The sequence below is a fragment of the Carcharhinus amblyrhynchos genome, chromosome 21 (genome assembly GCF_965287045.1).
Source record: "Carcharhinus amblyrhynchos chromosome 21, sCarAmb.v2.hapA, whole genome shotgun sequence".
Classification (NCBI taxonomy): Eukaryota; Metazoa; Chordata; class Chondrichthyes; order Carcharhiniformes; family Carcharhinidae; genus Carcharhinus; species Carcharhinus amblyrhynchos.
The window spans coordinates 21,136,259-21,159,236 of record NC_137344.1 but is presented as its reverse complement, the minus strand read 5'-3'; the positions used below and the strand labels follow the sequence as shown (position 1 = coordinate 21,159,236).

Sequence of the window (22,978 nt, the reverse complement as noted above, 5' to 3'; positions counted from 1 at the left end):
GGACCCAGGTTCAATTCTGGCCTTGGGTGACTGTCTGTGTGATCTGTTTCTACATTTTCCCTGTGTCTGTGTGGATTTCCTCATGCAGTTCAAAGATGTGTAGGTTTGGTGGATTGGCCATGCTAAATTGCCCCTTAGTGTCCCAAGATGTATATGTTAGAGGGGTTAGCAGGGTAAATATGTGCTGTTACAGGCATAGGGCCTGAGTGGGATTGTCGTCAGTGCAGATAGATGGGCCAAATGGCTTTCTTCTGCACTGTAGAGTTTCTATGATTCAATGAAATAAAATCAGAAGATTTTAGAGGTAGTGGTGCAGTCTTCTTGGATTCCATCTCCCTCTTTTCACAACCCCTGAAAAAAGACTGTAAAACATTTGAAAGCAGCTTCCAGTGTATTATTGCTGCTATATTTTCCAGTGTGCATAATCGCTTGTCCGGATGATGAAAAGAGCCATCACTTCCACAGAAAAAAAAAAGGATGTCTTTGGCATCTGGGGAATGGGAATTTTCTTCTTCTTCTGTGAACATTTCTATTTATCCTCCCTTGTCAAAGAATTTCATCATTTTATTGGGAAATAGAATTGCAGGTCCTTCATGAATTCCTTTCTGGAACTTGGTGATGAGAACACTTTATTTTTAAGAGGGGGATTTCTTGGGTGTCGAGGGAGAAGTGAATTTCTTTCACATGTTCTGGTCAGCGCTGGCAGTAACATCAACTTTAGTCATTTATGAGTCAAAGATTCTTAAGGAAATTCTCCAGCCTTTTTATTTTCCTGAACAAAAGAGCACTGAAGCAATTAAGGATTAGCACAGTATTATCTTGCAGGGTGGTGGGCGGGGAATGAAGCAAAAGATTGAATTGTCATCCTCTCACATTTGTTCGTTACAAAGCAGTCCATATAAAGCTATCAATATTTTCAAAAATGGTAGTATAAATCATGTACTTTATGACTCCACAGAATCACGGTATTGTTACAGTACAGAAGGAGACCATTTGGCCCACCTTGTCTGCCTCAGCTCTCCAAATAAGCATTGCTGCTTCGTGTCATTTTTATTTTCGAGAATGCTCCTTAATGACTTTTAAACAGCACAGAAGCATAGACACGTTCAACTAGTTACAATGTGACTCCAATTGGAAACAAATTCCTTTGTCTTAAGGCTTGACCAGTCAAATAAGGCCGTCCCCTACTCGTCTCCCAACTGGCAGATAACCTCACCTGGAATTTTCACTTCCTTGTGGAGTTCTAACACATGCCACAGATTCAGTTACTTCAGCCCCAGTGGGTCCACCTCACCCAGCTAACCAATTCTTCAGATGTCAGTCAGGGCAGTCGAGTTTAAATTGTGCAGCTACTTGTTGGTGACGTGGAACCTCACAGGCCACTGGCATACATTGGCAGATCTTGGATGTGGCACACCCTCATTTTCTCATACACAAAGGCAGTGGCCAAGATTCCTCACCGTTGCTGCATTCTCATACATGTCCCTCCAAAGTGGAAGTTGTCAGGAGCTTAAGAACCAGGTGCACTCACTTCCTTACCTAATCTTCACTCAAAGCCATCTTCTGGCCGATTCACTGTTAGGAATTCACCATCACAGAAAGGAGTTGAGGCCAAAATGTTGTGTGATTTTGAGAAGAAATTAGATGTGGCTCTTGGGGGCTAAAGGGATTGAGGGATATGGGTGAAAGGTGGGATCAGAATATTGAATTTGACGATTAGCCATGATCAAAATGAATGGCGGAGCAGATTCAAAGGACTGAATGGCCTACTCCTGCTTTTTTTCCTACTGTGTTTTTATGAATAACTCAACAGCTGCTCCTTTCACCCTCAAGTGAAGAAAAATGTCTTGCATTTCTATACTGCCTACCATGTCCCCAGGATCTCCCTACGTTCTTCACATAAAGTACTTCTGAGGTGTCGTCGCTGCTGTAAGAAATGCAGCAGCCAATTTATTCATGGCAAGCTCTCACAAACAACAATGATCTATTTTAGTAGTGTTGATTGTTGGTGAAATGTAGGCGCAGACACCAAGGCTAAGCTCCCCTGCTCCTCTTCAAAATGGTGTCATCGGATCTTCGTTGTCCAGCTGAGAGAGAGGTAGGGCCTCCATTTAACTTCCCATCCCCAAAGATAGCACCACGTTCAATAATAAGACTAAATTTCTGTGTTCAAGTCTCTTGAGTGGGACTCTCTTGAATGGGACTTGGAGACAGAACGCTTGGAAAGAGTATCATAAAGTGAGTCTGACACCACAGCACTTATGTTCCACTCTTTCCACCGATAACTTGTATTTTTAAAAATCACAAAAGGGCTACAAAAAGATGGCTGCCTGAAGATTGCCTGATCTCTCTTGTGGATTGAAACAACCCCCCTGTTTCAAAAGGGAACATGCCTTTTCTGGAAATTAGACCAAATGGGTCATTTCAAAATGAAAGGGTCATTTAGATACAAAGACACTGGCTGTCTCAAACTCCCCAGGAGTGATCCACGCAAGATATATAATCAACTTAGCCACCAGCCCGATCTGGAAACGGATCATGGATTTGTAGAAGGTCAGGTGGTGAGACGGCGAGGCTGGTTGCCTGTTTTTTAAATAACGGCAAGAAGCTGTTCTGGATACAGGTATCACTGAAAGCCACAGACCAGCTGCGAGACATCCAAGCAGCCGCAGTAATAAACAGCAATACCTTGAAAGCAGGAGATTCTTAACAGAGGGAAGGACTTTCCCCAACTTTGAATTCACCTGAGACCCAGCCTCTTGGAAATTCAATCACAAGAAACTGCCATTTAATAAGAATCTTGCCACTAAAGCATCACCTTCATCTAAGAAACTACAGACCTGCTACAAAAGAGACTGAGATTATTATAAGTTGTAATTGAGTTGTTTTAGGCCTATCTATGTCTAATTTTTACGTGAGTGATAGTGAGCGAGACGTTGCATGTTTAAGCCTTTGGGATACATGTGATAATAAATGACCTTTCTTATCTTTAAATTGACAAAAAGCTTGCTGCTGGAATTAGTTAAATTGGGACAATTGCTCTGAGGATAAGAAAGCACAAACCCCTTGTGTACAAACTGCACTGATTTTGGGCAGTATAAAAACACATAAATGGTACAGTCATCAAACTCAAGACCTTCCCAGTCCCAGGTGGCTTCATACCACATTGCTGAACCATTCGGGCATTAGTTCCAATACTAATACAACATTGAACCTTTTAAAATTCCCTCATATAGATGATTCAGCCGTGATGCATCGTACACATATGCCAGAACTTTATCACCTCGCCTGCCACGGAAACGGCACGGGCGAGGGTCCGACAATGGAAATCTCTGTTGACCTCAGGCAAGATTTTCCAGTCTCGCTTGAGCGAGGCCATAAAATCTCACCCACAATGTAAAGGATTGAACTGAGTTAATCAAACTGTCAAGGATGTTACACTAATCTGCACAAACTGAGACACCAGAGCTGCGATAAGCAAGGCTGACGGACATTGCGATGTAAGGAGGGCCCCCGGACCCATTTTATTGCAGTTAAAACTGGTGTTCACTGGCTGACGATTTCAATGTGCGTCCCTATTTGCAAAGCAGTTGCTGAAATTGATTATTCTATAAATGTCTACATTGAACAAATCTCTGGGAATATATTGTGCAAATATCCATCAGCAAACATGTTCCATTTTGATAGATCAGCGAATGCACTGTGAGAAGAGACCCATAGTGGAGTTGCTTTAGTTATCATTTTTAAAAACTATTTCATGGGATGTGATTGCCACTGACAAGACTGACATTTATTGCTCATCACTAATTGTCCTTGAGAAAGTGAGGTTGAGCCGCCTTCCTGAACTGCTGTAGTCCATTTGCTTTAGGTAGGCCCAGTGCTGTTCAGAATGGAGTTTCAGGATTTTGACCTGAAGGGAACAGTGATCTAGTTCCAAATCAGGGTGATGTGTGCTGGGAGGAGAACTTGGGGAATATGGTGTTCCCATCTGTCCGCTGCCCCTTTCCTTCTAGTTGGTAACAGTTATGAGTTTGGAGAATGCTGTTAGAGGAGACCTAGTGAGTTGCTACAGTATGTGCTGCGGTTTGGGGTAAATGGGATCAAAGATTATGGGGAGAAAGTAGGATTAGGCTATTGAGTTGGACGATCAGCCATGATCATGATGAATGGTGGAGCAGGCTTGAAGGGCTGAATAGCCTCCTCCTGCTCCTATCTTCTATGTTTCTGTTACTGTGGCATACACACATTATTGTTAGCGTGCACCAGAGCTGGAGGGAGTGAATGTTGAAGGTGGTGGAAGGCGTGCCAATCAAATGGGCTGCTTTGTCCCGCAAGGTGTTGAGCTTCTTGAGTGTTGTCGGGCTGCACTCATGACTTGTGCCTTAAGGCTGATGGACATGTTTTAGGGGTGAGTTATTTAGCGCAGAGTTTCCAGCCTTTGCCCTTCTCCTGTCACCCTGGTATTTATATGGGTGGTCCAGTTCAGTTTGGCCTCAATGGTAAACCCCCAGGATATTGATGGTGGAGGATTCGGCGATGGTAATGCTGTTGAATATGAAGGGGCAATGGTTCGATTCTCTCTTGTTGGAGATTATCATTGCCTGGCTCTTGTGTGGCGTGAATGGTATTTGCCACTTACCAGCCCAAGCCTGAATGTTGTCCAGGTTTTGTTGCATGGGGACCGTTTCACTAATCTGGTTGGAAGATGACTTGGTGAAAAAATGATAAATGATTTGGCTCCTGTTCCACTTTCTGTGCGTGAGTTTCACATATGCATTTCTTCCAACATATAAATGCTGCTGTTCACCAAATCCTCAATATTTTCTGTGAAATATGATTGCTCCAGCCAGCACGCCTGTCTGTTGCCTTCCCACTTAACATCTATTCTTAATATGAGTTGGCCTTTTCTTCTGATCTTATTAGAATTGAGTGGGAGAAGTGGGAATTAAAAGAAAAACTCTGCAATGTGCCAACTCTCAATGTCGATGCATCACTTGTCACACGCAAAGCCCATTTGCATTTTGATAATTTCTCACCGCCCTTTTTCCCGTTCAATGTTAACTAATAAAAAGAAGTCAAAGTGAAAATGGTTGACTTTGAAATTAATACAGTAATACTGAGAGATCAGGAGATGGATGAGCGCCCTAATGGTGTTTTTTTCCAACTGAGTGTATTGTCGTAGGGTTTTTCTTTATAAAGATGGTGCAGTCAGCTGCTCAGGTCCAGGTTCTGGGCTCTCTGGAAGGCTATTGATGCTGCTGGAGATACCAGGAAAAAAAACGGATAAGAAGATATATTTATCCTTTGTGTGGAGTTGTTCCAGTAGGAGTTAAAAGATCCTGTGGGGTTTCTTTTTGAAAGCACATCCAAGCTGTTGAAAATTCTGGAAGAGCTGTTTAATGCTTATTTATGGAACAAATAGTTGACACAAAATGATAGCGTTTTAACCTGTTTCCAGTATGCTGTAGATCAGACTTTTGTGATTACCAACTTATATAGCATTAGTGATCTATACCTTTAGTACATTTATTGTATCTTTGTGGAAAATGTATACTGCCAACAAATATGATGAAAACATGATTCAGTTGTCAAATAGATCTTGTACTACGATCAAATCTCTCGTTGTATGTGTTGGAAACAAAACTGTTGCAGTGCAATGAACAGCGGAGTTATTTTGTTGCTGTTGTTTTGATTGTTATCGATATCTATAACACAAGATCAAGATTAAAAAACTGATTGGCCTCAATGTTAGGGAGACAAAAGTCGCTGTTGCCATTTGGATCTATTGAACACCAAGTGTGATCTCTGTTCTGTGTTTGGACCCAGACATTGCTGGCATTGTACTGGGGAAGAGCGACATTATTCTCTCACATTGATGTTACTCAGAATTCTGGAACAGCCATAAACTTGCATTGTGTTATGGCACATTCCCTTGATCAGAATTCCTGGGTCAAGGTCCGTGCTGTAAGGATGGTATGCATTTTGCCTGTCTGCGGTTTTGAACAATGTATTAAATCATAGGATTAACCTGCTGTACATTGAATTTTTGTCAGATTTCAGTATCCATGTGTTTATGTCATTTCATACCAGTAAAATCATTTTCTGTGTCACTTTGCTGCCCAGCTCCATTTTAGCTTTAGTTTTCTGTTATAACAGAATTGAGAAACTCGCAGAATATTATTGTTTAATGTATGCACACACGCATATGTATATACGCATAGAAATATGTACTACACACACATGTATATGCATGCATACATCTAGTCACACAGCATGCATAATGTAAACACATACATGCATGCATACATCCAGGTACACATGCAGACATACATATATAGATGCATACATCCAAACACACATGCATGCATACATATACGCATATACATTTATACACACACGTACACATACAGGTTTTAAAATACCATTCCAAGACTCCGCATCACACCGGTAGGACCGGAAAAAGTCCTATTTATGGTGTGGATGTGTCCAGAGATGTCTTCACACTTGTGTGTCATTATTCATCAGTGTTAGAATTATTTTGACCCCTAAGAGTTAATCTTTGGCTTCCGTAAATCAAAATTCTTGTCTCCTATTCAGGACATGTGCGTTAATCTGCCCGAACTGTAAATGAGTTCCCTCGCACAGCTGCATCGGTGCTTATTTTGTCACTCCTTGAAAGAGCTTCAGTGTTCAAACATTGTCAGGGTCATGGCTCCAGGGACAGCTGTTACTATTAAAAATGATTTTTTTTTGATACAGACTTGTTCTCTCTCGCACTCTCCCTGTTTGAATACAGAAGTCATTGTTCTCTGGTGTGTTAGTGGCTGCCAGTGAGTGTTGGAGCAAGCTCTTGGCAAGGCAGTGCACACTTGTGTATCATACAGTTCCTCTCCACTCTTAAAGCTGTAGTGCTCTCTCATGGGGAAAAGAAACTTAAACATGTTAATTGTAGGTCATTATTCCCTTTTAGATACTGTAGAATAATGGTTAACTCCTTGTATGACATTGTAACTCACTTGTAATGGTTTGCCAGCAAGCCTGACATGTGACTTTGTGTCTGGTCTGTGGCAGTAGAAGATATTTACAGTTTATTCGACACTTGTGATAGTTTTTTGATAGCTTTTGAATTATTTTAAGACTATTGAAGATTTGATTAATTCAACCCTTTTTCCACATCCTGCCCTCCCTCACAAGTTGCATCTGTTGTAATGTGATGGTGTATAAGTGCACTGTGAAATGCAACTTTTATTTGGTCTTAAGTATTTCAGCTTGGACGTGAGGGGATGCTCTCTCTCTCTTTTTGTGATTTTTCTCTGTCTCTATTGGTGATTGTCTCTCTGGGATTTGCTCTCTCTCTGTTTGTGATTCTCTCCCTCTCTCTGTTTGTGATTCTCTTTCTTTCTCAGTTGGCGATTCTCTCTCACCCTTTCCATTTACGTCAATAGTGTTAGATTGAACAAGCTAGAGCCAAAATTGTAGTAAAAATGGGTTCAGTGCAGCAACGATGAGTAGTGTTGAATGAAGGATTTTATCACTGATTGGCTTATGCTTGTTTCCCCGGAAAGTAAGAAAGGATACATTCCCATAGTTACAGAAAGCAGATGAAGCCCTGCTGTTTTGCCAAGCTTCCAAATTGGAAGCACAAAATGGGTAGAATCCATTTTTAAATCAATCCGCACGCAGACTGTTCAAAATCACATTACTCTCTCACAGCCAATCCCACCACCTCAGTGTTGAAAGTTTAGGGTGAGGCTGGAACTTTTTCCCATGGAGCGAAGGAGGATGAGTGGTTTATAAAATCATAAGGTGCATAGATAAGGTGAATAGCTAAAGCCTTTGCCCCAGGATAGGGGATGTCCAAAACTAGAAGACATAGATTTAAGATGAGAGGGGAAAGATTTAGAAGGAACCCGAAAGGCAACTTTTTCACACCGAGGGCGATGCATATATGGAATCAGCTACCAGAGGAGGTGGCAGAGGCAGGTCCAATTACAACATTTAAAGGACATTTGGACAGATACATGGATGAGACAGGTTAAGAAAGATATGGACCAAACACAGGCAAATAGGACTAGTTCAATCTAGGAAACCTGGTCAGCATGGATAAGTTGGGCTGAAGGGCCTGTTTCCCTGCTGTATGTCTGTACAACTCTTTAAAACAACGGGTAGGGAACTGGGCGACATTTTCAAAAAGTTGGGATTGAATAGTGGGATTTGCAAGCTATCATAAAATAGTTTGGTCCTATTCCTACTGTGTCCTATTACACATCCATTTACAAATTAATCCACTTGTTCAAATATGCCAATATATATTCTCAAGCATTACCAGCCCCGTGAATTTTTTTTTTAAATCAAAAAGGGGTCAGTCTTCTGCACAAAGTTATGCAGTTATCTGACCCGCAGGTATAATCTTCATCTCATCTACAACTTGTTCTTAATGTACCTGCAAATTAACTTTGGAAATTATGGTTAATGGGGCATCAGCTGCAGTTCTAAAGTGCCTGGTTTGTCTTGTGGTACTGGGAGGTGGAATTGTTACAGTGTGCATTGGAGTTAGCGGCACAGATGTTTAATGTCCATCTGTCACAATGGGAGTGACTTTCTGTGGGGGGAAAGGTGACTCCGTGTGGGAGTCAGGCATTTGCAGTTGGAATTTACAGACTCCCATTTGCTTTAGTGGAACCAGTTAAACTTTTAACAACCCTAATTAAAGGAGACAGCTTTAATACAACGACTACGCATTAACCCTTTCAGCACCTGGATTTATTTGCTGCATGCAAATTTCCCGTTGGCTTGGAAGCAGCTCTTTGGGAACCCATTTCCATCATATTTCCAACCCTTTTCCATCACAGCGCTGCTTCTGCTTGAAGCACACATCTAGACAAGATGGAACAATATTGGCTCGGTTGAGGGTTTTACAGGAATGACTAATTGGACATCAGTAATGTCATTTAAATTTTTCCTTAGAAATGCCCACATTTTACAACTATGTATATTAAAGTAAAAATAGATATCATGTTTTCAATGGATTGCTCAGCAGACAGTACATTCAATCTGAAGCATGCACCCTTTATAATAGTGTATGTTGTACTGTTGTTTCAGCGCAAGGGGGTGGCATGAATAAGACCGTGTTATTTAGACAATACAGCCTGATGTGTCGATCGTGGATTGTGAATTTTTGGGGCTTACCTTTTACCTCCATCAGGATCAAGTTCTGCTCCTGCCTGCGCTTTCCGAGCAGAACTAAGTTCTATTTGTTCTGAAGTTATTACAGATTTTGATTTGCTTGTTAATTATTGATATTGTTTGTGTTGTGTTCAAATTATTGTTGAATTGCTCAACGGAAATTATCAAATAGCTCAACTAGCGTGATGAAAACATGTGCATAAACGCCATGGAGTGACAAAAATTAGCTGATGGATTATTTATTGAATCCTGTCTTGCCTATTAAAGTCTTACAGGATTAAAATGAAGTGTTGATCCATCATGTTGCAAACAATATGCATTATATTGGCACACCAAAGGTATTAATATGTTCCTTTACCTTTTTGTGGAACTAACGATCATTAAACATGCTAATACTCATTAAATACTGAATCCTTGGTGTCATCTTATTTGGCAGTGTTTTTGAAAGCTCCCTAAATAAGTATAAATGTCCCAAAGTTACAGACCTTGAGTGCAGAGATAACCTTTGTATCTGTAATCCAGGGACTGGTTGATGTAACTGTGGAGCCCTTGCTGGTCTTTTGTACCAAGATATCTTCAAAGAAGTTTGAGAGTTAGTCTGAGGCCATTCGACGTTTGAGGTTAATCAGACAATGTGTGCTAATAGCAAGCCATATATGAAATATGCGACTGAGGCTCAAGGGTCACTTTTATGTGAAGGTCAGTGCAGGAAAGCATCTGTTGTTTTTGATATTTCAAGGAGAATATAAAGGTTATAATTACTGTAAACACTCTGTTATATTGTGTGCCATACCTGCTTAATGTTCAACAAACCTGCCTTGCGGTTGATAGCTTAAGCCACAATCTTAATTCCTCTACCCAACAAAGATCCTGTGGTAACATCCTGGATGCTAAAGAGAAGTAACAATGGTTTTCCATGCACCTAGATACTGGGCAGATACTGGTTCAAAGGAGGGAGAGGTCTGGCCATGACAGCTGACAGTGACATAACCAAGGAAACTATCCAGAGTTTTTTTTCAAAACGCAAAATAAACGTACCTGAGTTTGAGGATAAGGGGAGAGGTGGGGAGAAATTTCTTTACCCAGAGAGTAGTGAATCTGTGGAGTTTACTACAACAGAAAGTAGTTGAGGTCAAAACATTGTGTGATTTCAAGAAGAAATTAGATATAGCTCTTGGGGCTAAAGGGATCAAGGGATGTGGGGGAACAGGGGAATCAGGATATTGAATTTGATGATCAGCCGTGATCAGAATGAATGACAGAGCAGGCTCGAAGGACTGTATATGCCTATTCCCGCTTCTAGTTTCCATGTTTCTATGCTCCACTTGTCAGGCAGAAAGTGTTTTATCACTCATCATCATGTGTCTGTTAATTTATGTGAACACTTATGTTGTGCTTTTTGCAACATTCCTACAGTTTCAAACTGGAGGTGTTTAAAAGTTTTGGTAGGAATGAAGATTGGGTTAAACACTTTGTTATCTTTTTTGGTGACCAAGGCAAAATGATCTCCAGCTAGAAATAGGAACAGGACACGTCGCCCCTTGAAAATAACACCAAGATCACGCAATTCATCCCAATGGAAGGGTTAATAAGATACTCATTAGTGCCAAACAAAAAACATTTTCGTTATCTCGGGGAGTAAGGCTACAGAACAACTGTGAAAACAAGGCAGATTATTGCAGACTTGGCATCAGTCCAGATGAAAATGAATCCCTGCAGAAGGTGGTCGAACACATTAACAAGAGCATGAGTTGAGGTGAACGCTGTGCAAATAACTCAATGACCCACAAAAATGGAGTTACCATGATTAGATATCTTAATAAGCTATTGTAAACAGTGTTTCTGCTGGGGCTTTTTAAGAGGGCAACAAAGCCTAAATTCGAACTTTGTGTGGGCTGCACAGTCTTGTAGCGTTATAATCATTTTTTTTTGTTCCTGTCCAGCTGAGTAATGTTGCTGGCTTTTGAAAGTGCAGACAACTGGCCTAGGATTTTGAAAAGTGCAACATTTCTGCCGAACCTTCTCGGCAATGATGTAGCAGAAGGAGGGAGAAAATGCCAAAACACAAGTCCATGCAATGACAGACAGGAAATCTTGTTCCGATGATTTCCCCAAATTCATAAGATTTTTATTTGTGTAGCCATTTATGAAAATTAACTCAGAATTGAATCATTTTGCATAACTATTCCCAATACAGGGCACGTCTGCCATTGGAGCTTCCTGTCTACTCATACCCCATTTATCATAGAATCCCTACAGTGCAGAAGGAGGCCATTCGGTGCATCGAGTCTGCACTGACAATCCCACCCCAGGCTCTATCCCCACAACCCCACCCATTTATCTCGCCACTCCCTCCAACCGCACATCCCGGGACGCTGAGGAGCAATTTAGCATGGCCAATCAACTTAAACCCCACATCTTTGGACTGTGGGAGGAAACAGGAGCACCTCAGGAAGCCTACGCAGACACAAGGAGAACGGGCAAGCTCCATATAGACAGTGACCCAAGCCGGGAATTGAACATGGGTCCCTGGTGTTGTGAGGCAGCAGTGCTAACCACTGTGCCACCATGCCACCCTTTACCACTGCTCCCTCCCCATCCCCACTTTGCCTGGAAGATGACATGTAAATTCTAATTTTCATAAGCTCAAGTGACTGCAATTAATTTTGATGACTTGAATTGAACTAGGTACGAGTTCAATCTTATATGTTCTGGGAGGGATAGATTGAAAGGATTTACTGTAAGATCCTCGATGAAGGACTCAAGTAAGCAACTGACAAAACTTCTGAATAATTAAGCTCAAGCGTCATGTGTTAAGCAAAGTTAGAAATGCTGGTGAAAGAAAGACTAAAACTATAAAAAGAGAGGACATCCCAAGGAATATGAATGGATCGTGACCGCAGTGTATAAAGGCACTATTTAGAGTGGAAGAATTTGATATTTTAGCCTTTTACTGAAACTTTGCTTCAGCTGGGGTGGAACTAGGAACAAAATATTTGTTACTAGCAATAAAACTTTTAGGACAAATACCAAAGGAAGAAAAGGATTGGCCATTGTTAATGAAAGACCTGTTTCCACCCATTGAGATGACGGATTTGTAACAATGGCGAACCTTAGACGGACTCTGTCTGGGTTGAGTTAAGCAGTAATAAAGGAGTAAGTTAACATATGCGCACCGCATTACAGACTACTACATGGTGGAAAATAAATTGAGGATGTGATTTGTAACCAGTCTAATGCTGTTTGCAGCAGTAGCCAGGAGCAATGAATAGACAAACGTGTGTGATCAACAGGAGGCGCGCTTCTTTGAATTGCATTGAAAACTGTTTCATTCATCAGGGTGAGCAAGAAAGGATGCAATGCTAGTTCTGGCTCTATATAATAAGCTCGGACAAGTAAGGGACCTGAAGATATTTGAGCTCTTAGATTATGGCCTGTTTCCAAATTAGATTTGCTATGAGAATGAACATAGAAAAATGAGAACTGAAGCTGAAGATGTTGCAAAGGAAAATACTTAAAATTCAGTCAGATGAAAGGGGTCCTTGCCTAGATTAATCGAGTGTTAATAGCAAAAAATGGCAGATCAAGCAGCAGAGATATTTAAATATAAAATGATCAGAAGTACAGGAGGACATTTAAAATCATAGAATCCCTTCAATGCAGAAGGAGGCCATTTGGCCCATCAAGTCTGCACTGACCACAATCCCACCCAGGTCCTATCCCCATAACTGTATTTATTTATCCTACTAACCCGCTGGCACTAAGTGGTGATTTAGCATGGCCAATCAACCTAACCTGCATATCTTCAATGTATGGGATCCAGAAGGGACAATTGCCAATGGTGGGTAAAGTACATTGGCCATAAAGGGGCGAGTTGAGCAATAAGTGGGAGTGGAGTTAGTGGAATAGATAGTGTGCAGGAAGAACATCCTGGATTTTGGGCTGGCGGAGGCTGCAAAGATTGGGAGAAGTGAAATCATCAAGTGATTTAAGCAAAAGGATGAGAGCTTTAAATTTGAGGCATTAGGAGATTGGGAGCTATCAAAATCAGTGAGGGCAAAGGCTAGTACACAACAGGACTTGGTATTAGAAAAGAAAAGAGTAGGAAAGCATTGAATGAATGAAAGTATACGGAGAGTGGAACATTGAAGGCCAGCCTGGAGAACAAAGGAATAGTCAAGTGTCAAAGATATGAGTGGATGCGGGATAAGTAGACTCAACAGCACAGAGGCAATGGAGAGCTCAAGAGAGGAGCTGGAGAGGTAGAACTGAGTATCATGAGTGTACCAACACCCTTTATAAACACATTGAAATGAAATATTGAAAGGGAGGATGGGACAAATTAAATATGAAGGAGGGTCAACTTGTAATTAAGCAATAGGAAATAACAATGATATTGGACAAGTACTTTGCCTCAGTTTGCATAGCGGAAGGTGAAATTAAACCTGTAAGAATACCTATGCAAAATGTGGAAAGATCCATTGGTTATTATAACTAACAGAAATATAACTGTTAAATATGGTTAAGCTAGATGAAAAGTCATAAAGAAGCAGCCAGAATATTGAGGAATCTTTGAGGGTGTGGGTGCAGAGTGCCGGGGTGTAGATAATGGAAACTTTAACCATAATTTTCCAAAATGTTTAACAATGCAACCTACGCCACAGAACTAAAGGCACGTGGTAAATTTCACAACCCTGTTCAGGGAAGGCAGAACAGATAAACCAGAAATCTAAGGCCAGCTCATGCTAAGTCTCTGCGTAGTGGTTTTGTTGCCAGATGTGTAGAGGACTTCTGGTTCCCTCTTCATGACTCTGGTCCTTTTTTCTGGTTCAGGGTTCATCATACATTTAGGGCGTGCTCCCTAGCGTTCATCTACACTGGACAGGAGGAGCTCATCACAGGGAAAATCCAATGAAACACAGCGGGGTCCAGCACCAAGAGGAGAAAGAGCTGAAGTTAAAGGGAGATCAAGCTCCTTGCAAATGAGTTTATGTAAAGTCCATGCAGAAACTTGGTTCCTTTCCTTCATCATAGAATCATAGAAACCCTACGGTATAGAAAGAGGCCACAATCCCATCCAGGCCTACCCCCGTATCCCACATATTTCACCCACTAATCCCTCTAACCTACGCATCTCAAGACACTAAGGGGCAATTTTAGCATGGCCAATCAACCTAACCCACACATCTCTGGACATCTTTCCCTTCTTCTGTGCCTCCAGCACTCCTCCTGTTGCCACTTGGGCACTCCACTTCTGTTCTCACTCGTGATCAGCAATGGATGGTTGGAAATGGGCTGATTCCTATAACTTCATGTCCAGTCTTCATGTCCAGAATCATAGAATCCCACAGTGCAAAAGGAGGCCATTTGGCCTATCAAGTCTGCACCAACCACAATCCCACCTAGGCTTTATCACCATGACCCCATGTATTTACCCTTGCTAGTCCCCCAGAGACTAAGGGGCAGTTTGGCATGCCCAATCCATCTCATTTAGGTGCAATGGAGCCCAGATCCCATTTTCTCCCCTTCCCCCTCCAATTCCAGGCCTGGAGCTCTTAATGAGGGATAGAACTCATGAACTTTGATGCAGACTTGGGGACAATCATTGTGGACTTGGATTGGGCAAACCGTGCTTGACTAACTTCATTGAATTTTTGTTGAAGAAATTATGGAATGATAGGATAAAGAGAGTAGATATAGTATATGGATGAATTTGCAGAGGGAATTTGATAAGGGGGCACATCTGAAACAAGTTACAGAGGGGGGGGGTGGCGTTAAAGAACACGCATGGGTAGAAAACAAAATCAGTGGTTTTTAGATCGATGGGATTTGGAGCGTGGTGTGCCCAAGGATTTTTTGTTTACCAGTTTTGTAAAACTTGTAAAGGAAAATTGGTAACCATGTGAAAATAAATGTAAGAAGAAAAAGCTAGGAGGACAGCTTTGAGTTGATGATTCCAGTAAAAGAATTGGCGCTAGTATAAGTGCAGTGGAAAGAGTGGCCTCCTTCTCCCTGTAATCCTGATGAATTTTATCAGCAGTGATAAGAACAGATTGTAATGGACCCCGTGGATTTTTAACTTACCCTTAATTGTAATTTATTGTTAGTTGCCATTTTGGGAGAATGAGAAGTGACCTTTTTGATAAATCATCCCCAGTTGAACTGAGGCTCAAAGTGAAGGGCAACATGCCAGATGACTCTGTGAAAGTACAGTAGTTGAATCCATTCGATCAGTCATAAATAAAGTACAGGGAATGTGGAGATTCTATCTTTTGTTATTCTTTTTCATCATACACAGAAGCACTGGAATCTCAGTGGTTTCTTTTTCATGGTCTGTTTGCAATTAGAGGACATTTGTTTGAAAACCACTTTATTGCCTGGACTGCGATAACTGAAGTATAGTCAGAAAAGAATCAAGCTTACCCCCTTCACTTAAGCAACTGCGTTGCTCAACTCTAACCTTCTATTTTCTTCAGTCCCAGGATATTCCAGGTTTTCGAGCAGTTTGGCCTCCACTTTCCTTCCCATGAGCCACCTGGATCACCACAGTAACAGCAACAGTGTACTTTACGGTCAACACAGGTTCTACGATACGCAAAAAGGCAAGTAAAATATCCACCATAAGCAAAATGCATTTTCGATTTAGCTCACAAAATAGCAATGTTAATAGCATCACGATGTTTTAATTATACTGTGTTTCCATTTACCAGAACTAACACTTAACTATTGCAATTATGACCATTTATTTATCTAGCAGAGTGCTGTGTGTTGTCATTTTCCATCAGTCGTGAGCCTAATTTTGATCTGCAACACTGCATTTTGATTTAACCAGAAAGATCCAACCTAAATATAGTTGCTGTATGTGTTTGCTAAACATTACCTAATGGATTGGCTCATTGGGCTGCAGTTGTCATCTTGCATTTTACCACTTATTTCAAATAAAATCCAGGACTCTGGGGGAAAAAAAATGTAACCAGAAGAAAATCTTATTGATTCATGATGTGGAGTAAACACTGAAATTAGAGTTTAATTGTGATACTTAGGTTAATGATAATGCCACTTATGGCTTGTAAGCTGAAATCAAACCGGTGAATATTTGTGCAAGTCTTTTAGCTAAATACCATCCTGCCTGTTGACAGAATAGAATCCTACAGTGCAGAAAGAGGCCATTCAGTCCATCAGGTGTGCACCGACCACAATCCCATCCAGGCCCTATCCCCACAACCCCATGCATTTACCCTAGCTTGTCCCCCTGACACTAAGGGGCAATTTTAGCATGGCTAATCCACCTAACCCACACATCTTTGGACTGTGGGAGAAAACCGGAGCACTCGAGGAAACTCACACAGACACGGGGAGAATGTGCAAACTCCACACAAACCGTGACCCAAGCTGGGAAGTGAACCTGGGTCCCTGGCGCTGTGAGGCAGCAGTGCTAACCACTGTGCCACCATGCTGTTTCCTTGATCGGGCAATCTATTAAGGTAGCATCTTGATTTGTTCCAACTGTACTAAATACATTCTACAACTTAGGGACTGCACAGTGGCACAGTGGTTAGCACTGCTGCCTCACAGCACCAGGGACCCAGGTTCGATATCTGGCTTGAAACAATGTCTGTGCGGAGTCTGCACATTCTCCCCGCATCTGTGTTGGTTTTCTCCAGGTGTTCTGGTTTCCTCCCACTGTCTGAAAGACGTGTTGGTTAGGTGCATTGGCCATGCTAAATTCTCCCTCAGTGTACCCGAACAGGCGCCGGAGTGTGGCGCCTTAGGGATTTTCACAGCAATTTAATTGCAGTGTGAATGTAAGCCTACTTGTGTCACTAACAAATAAACTTTAAAACCACAATCTGAACCCTGAAACCCTCTGGAGCTTTCCTTCCTCCTTTTACCTGTCTCCAGAGAGAGAGGTGATTCATGCTGATGGACAATCCTGCAGTCATTCTCAGCCTACAGTATCCTATCCATGTGTCCCCTTTTCATGTGTGTCTTTGGATGGTTGCTTGTTGCTAAGCCATTTGCCTGTAGAGGAAATGGGTGGCATTGCAGCTGAACCCACTCATATTCTCTCACCTGCAGTCCTACCCCCTTCACATACAGGCACACAATAACACCATTGAATATCCACCATTGAGTTTCCTCTACCCAGCTTAGTTGCATCTAAAGCACCTTCATTGTCATCCAGACTGAGAAAACATAAACCGAATTTGAACCTGGACCCTGCCGGAACTATAACGTTATCACCCACAAAACGCAGTGGTTTTGAGTCGATTGTTCATTCAAAGTTGTTATTTGCATTCCAAAAATTTAAATTTTCCAGTATTTCGATCTACGCAATGTAAATAAAACAGCACTGTAGGCTCTTTGTGCAAAAGAAAATTCAAATGAAAAGATTATTCAAATGAGGTGACTTCGTACGAACAATAGACGGCACCTACCAAACCATTAGGGGAGGCCAAGTGAATGAACTTCCCCGATTAGATCTGAACCCAAGTCACGGCAGAGCGGTGCCAAACCCTATTCATGGGAATGAAAAGCACACACAAGACTCCGCAATTCCAGCAAAACAAAAACTGTGATCGTTATCCACTCCATAGACAAGAAGCAGCATAATGCGGAGAGACAGAGGAACCAGTAAAGCAAACAGGAAAGGAGAGAGGTGAAACAAAGCGGGGAAAGAGCAGGAAGAGGGAAGACCGATGGGGAAAGCAAGGGGAAATTCAAGTCAGGATGAAAAAGGAAGTAGTTGAAGCCAAAACATTGAGTGTCTTTAAGAGGTGGCTGGATATAGCAATTGGGATAAATGGGATGGAAAGTTATGGAGAGGAAGCAGGATTAGGCTATTGAGTTGGATGATAAGCCATCATCGTGAAGAATGGCAGAGCAGGCTTGAAGGGCCAAATGGCCTCTTCCTGCTCCTATGTGCTGTATTTCTACCTTTCAGTGAAAGGTTGTTTCGAAAGGGAAATATGAGTGAGTGAGCGAGCGAGAGCCCTAACATGTTTCACCGTGAGCACGAGGTGGGCCTGTGACGTTTTGTATCGGACCATGCAGTTAGAACCAGGTAGCACACACAGCCTGTCACGCCTGAACCTTCTTTCAGAAAGAGCAGCCTGTCTGTCACACTCCTCTCCCCATTGCCGTGAAGTGTTTTTCCTTTTCACACTTTTATCCAATTCCCTTTTGAAAGTGATTGTGGAATCTGCGCTCACTGCCCTTTCAGGCCATGCTTTCCAGGTCTTAAAAGCTCAGGCCTAGATTTTCCAGCCTTGCCATAGTGGGACCTGCCACTGATGATTCAACCAGTCAAAAGTCTGCTGGCCTTCAGCCGGACTGGAATATCCCGATGGTAGGTGGGGCTGGAAAATCACACTCTCGATGTGTAAAAAAAATGAGCTCCTCACCCCCTTGGGTTCTTTGGCTAATTATCTTAAATCTGTGTTCTTTAATTACCAATTCATCTTCCAGTAAAAACAATTTCCGCCTCATGTATTAATCAAAAATCTCCCCTTAACCTCCTCCACTTCATGAGAAACGAATTCAGCTTCTCTCGCGCGTCATATGACTAAATAAATTGCCCAGTGGTGAAGTAAGAGAATCAAAGCTCAACGTTAATCCAAACAGAGGGAGGATAGATTGTCTTTTGCCCAGGACATCCATGTTGTCATTTGTTTGTCTGAACTCTGGAGTGACACGGTGGCACAGTGGTTCGCACTGCTGTCTTAGAGCGCCAGGAACCTGGGTTCGATTCCCAGCTTGGGCTGCTGTCTGTGTGGAGTCTGCATGTTCTCCCCGTGTCTGTGTGGGTTTCCTTTAGGTGTTCCAGTTTCCACACTCCAAAGATGTGGGGGTTAGGTGGATTGGCCATGCTAATGGTCAGGGGGACTAGCTAGGGTAAGTGCATGGGGTTGTGGAGATAGGGCCTTGGTGGGATAGTGATCATTTGCAGACTTGATGGGCCGAATGTCCTCCTGCACTGTAGGATTCTGTGATTTTAAATGTGACAGATTTGTCACTCTAGGATGTTAGAAGTCTCAAGAATTTCCTTGGTTTGGGCAGTGTCTAGTAGATCAAGTTCATTCCTACGTACTCAGATTTGCTTTTTAACACCTTATGAACACAGCAAAATGTTGGATGCTTTTATCATCTAATCATCTGATAATTCCCGCTGTACCAAAATCCTCAACGTCCTTTTTATTCTCACATTTCTTGAAGCAACTTCTGGTTTAAGTGAGTCCAGCCTTTCAGTAACAACATATTGTATTTATTAATCTCCCTTAAAGCAGCAAAGTATCCCAGCACAGGAGTTTTATCGAGCAAAATTTGATACAGTCCAAATAAGGAAACACTCGGACACATGATCAAGTGCACGGACAAAGAGATTTAAGGATTGTCTTAAAAGAACTAAAGAGGCAGAGAGGCTTAGGGAGGGAATTCCATTGCCTAATTCCCAGGAAACTGAAAGCATGGCCACGAATGGTGGACTAACTAAAATCAAGAATATGTGAGAGATTTGAATTGGTGGTGCGCAGAGATCTCAGAGGGTTGTCGAGCTGGAAGATGTTATTGGTTTGAGGAGGGGGAAGCCTTTTAGCAAATTAAAAATTAATGCCAAACCTTTCTCCATAGAGTCATTGAGGTTTACAGCATGGAAAAGGCCCTTCAGCCCATCGTGTCTGTACCAGTCAGAAATAACCACCTAACTATTGTAATCCAGTCTTCCAGCACGTCACAGATTTGTATGCCTATCTATCACATCTAAACTCTTCTTAAATATTATGAGGGTCTCTGCCTCCACCGTGCTTTCAGGCAGTGAGTTCCAGTCGCCCACCATCCTCTGGGTGAAAAAGTTTTCCTTCCCATCCCCGTTAAACCTCTTGCCCCTTACCTCCATTCAGGTTCAAATTATGTTCTGTGCTGAATTACTTCATGTGGGCTGGCTGGCAGCTGTAGTTACACTTACTGTCCCAGGTTAGAGAAGGGCGCATTGTCTAGGCCCCCTGCTCTTGCTGGAGTTGTGTATGTATTTTGTCCTGCTGAAAACAGTGTTAGGTTAGTCTGTGATGCTTGTTGTAGTCAAATAGCCTACTAAACCTCTGTTCATAATAAAGGGAAGTCTTTGAGGAGCACCCCCAGAATTTCCCAGTATGTCCCAGAAGCAGGCATTCCGAAATCCATTAAAGCTTACCTGTAAGTAATGGCCATTGGGTGAGATACTCAACGTTTTTGAGTTGTCCTTTAGCTCAGTAGGTTTTTTTTAAACTTTAAGATTTATTTATTAGTGTCACCAGTAGGCTGGACAATTCAGGACCGAGCTCGCTATTGCTATGCAAACCAAGATTTTAATAAATTCAAATAATTTATTCAGTCTCTCATCCATTTCCGTAAGATGACATGAGTTGAGAAATTGTGTGCTGATTTCTCTGCTCTCACGCAATTTTACCAATTTGCTTTGCCCATCGATGGGCGGGGTGAACTGGTAAAATTCCGCCCGGGAGCTTTGCGTTGAGCAGCAGGTAAGTAATGCAAGTGTGCGGAAGGAAGTGTCATTGTTGATGTACGATCGCGCGCTGATCTGACCAGCTCTTTCTCAACTTGCAGATGGTTTCTATCTGAGGAATTTACCTGGACAGCCCACCTTGCTCTCGACCAATCACAGTTTCCCCTCCATTTCCCGAGCCGCGCCCAGCCACCCCATTGGTTCCTGCAGCCGAGACAGAGAGTTGAGCCACTCCCACAAGACCATCAAAGAAACCGACAGACTCCTAACTGCGAAGGAAGCCAGTAAAGAGAGAATGAGCAAAAATGAAGCCGGTTCAATGAGCAGTCAGCGGACACACAAGGAGAGACATTCAGAAGAAGATGGAAAAGACAGGCATAAAATTGTGCTGCCCTTGATGCCAGATGTTAGGTGCAAAGAAGACATAACCAATATGCATAATAGCATGTGTGAAAACAGAAATAAACACTTAAATAGCTGTTTAACAAACTCCAAAGTTATGAATGGAGATTCCAATAAGACTCTATTAGCAAGCTGCACTAATATTGGCGGGATTTTACCGAGGCAAATGGACATTCATACCCCAGGCAGGTGTACCAAAGAGAGCTTAAGGTTTGAGAGGGACTTCCGAGAAAATGGCCCCTCTGGTCCAATGCATGTTGAGTGCTCGGACAGCTGGCAAACTCCACACCATTCTGTTGCGTACTCTGTTCCTTCTTCCCTGTCTAACATTCCTTCATCATCTAGCACAGCCTCTGGAACATTCCCCTGTTTGCAGGTTCATTCCAACTTAGACCTTTTTTACCCGACTCAAGATAAGGCCAGCAGGGAGCTCAAGGTGACGGGGCCTACGTACGTGCCTTCGGTGGGACACTTCAGTGACAAGAGTCGACCATTTCAAGTCACGGCGGAGAACTGCAAGGTCAACAGGAGCATAGGGAAGGAGAAGACGCATGACAAAAGCACAGAGAGGTCGGACATCGGGACGGTCCCCAATTCGCACACGCCTCTGAAGCTGGACGGGAAAGGAATGGACTGGCCCCACAACTCAGCCATAAAATCCAAACCACAGTGTGGTAGCAGCACTGGTGCACAGATGGTGATGCCCTTCACACCTCAGGCAGCCAAGGGCCCCTCAGGGAAAGGTAGCACTTATGTTATGCCACAGTCTCAGGATTGTTTCTGTTCGAAGGAGCTGGAGACATGCTGCGCCAAACTCACCCACTCCAGTTACATGCTGGACCGGGAGCACAGCACTGATGCACACGAGAAAGCTCCGAAAGACTCACAGGGGCAGAAAGTGGCCAGGATACGGCACCAGCACCATAAGCTTCCTGAGGTGGAGCACATAGGAAGTGGTTCAGAGATGAAGAGAAGGCCACCGGAGCTCAGTTGTATGAGCTACAATGGATCTCACATACCTTCATGGCAGAGCCCTCAGATTCCCCTGGGGGAAGAAAGGAAAAATTCCTATCTGGACCCTTTTAGCTCAAGTTTACAGCAGGCGGCAATGTTGTCCCAAGGATCTGTGCTGAACCAAGAGATGTTGGGTCAAACTGACGAAGTGTCGGCCATGAAGAGTTTGTTGAAGTACAGCAGCTCTTTTCCCCCCGGCACGCAGGCTTTGATTGTCGGGCAGAAGACCCCCTTCGGAGGTCTGGGGAACATTCGGGCCAGCTGTGTTCATCAGGAGATTAAATTCCAAAGCGGGAAAACGAATCTCGATTTGGAGCGTCCGGACTGTGCCAAAGGCAGAGAATGTGAGGCATCTCAGGGCGACGGGGAGGTACGGCAGCCTCCGGTTGGCATCGCGGTGGCAGTCGCAAGACAGAAAGACAACCAGAACAAGAATGAACTGCCTTGCAGCGCTGAGTCCAGCAGACAACACCGACATATTCCTGGTTTAAAAGGTGAGATGCTGCAGGTTAATAAGTAGTCAGACAGTGCTTCTGTTAACAACAATGACAGAAAATGCTGGAAAATCTCAGCGAGTCTGACAGCATCTGTGGAGAGAGAATAGAGTCAACATTTCAAGTCTGCATGAGGAGACTCGAAACGTTGGCTCTGTTCTCTCCCCACAGATGCCGTCAGACCTGCTGAGATTTTCCAGCATTTTCTGTTTTTGTTTCGGATTCCAGCATTTGCGGTATTTTGCTTTTATCTTCTGTTAACAACATGGATTAATTTTGAAAATTACTTTCATCAGTCTGATTGTTATTATTCTGCGGGAATGCTGATGAAAGCATTCAAGTCCGTCATCTGTCTTCCCCGCTGACAGATCATTTGGGAATA

At 42.7% G+C, this 22,978-nt stretch overlaps 1 protein-coding gene across 4 annotated transcripts in view; it reads left to right on the top strand.

Annotated features, from left to right (window-relative positions):
* bahcc1b (BAH domain and coiled-coil containing 1b) overlaps window positions 1–22,978 on the top strand; it is a 278,363-nt gene that overhangs the window by 106,361 nt on the left and 149,024 nt on the right. For all 4 annotated transcript variants that reach the window (XM_080209603.1, XM_080209605.1, XM_080209604.1 and 1 more), the window contains exons 4-5: window positions 15,663–15,788; window positions 20,788–22,596. In XM_080209603.1, the coding sequence (XP_080065729.1) occupies window positions 15,663–15,788; window positions 20,788–22,596 (1,935 nt within the window). The remainder of the gene's footprint in view (window positions 1–15,662; window positions 15,789–20,787; window positions 22,597–22,978) is intronic.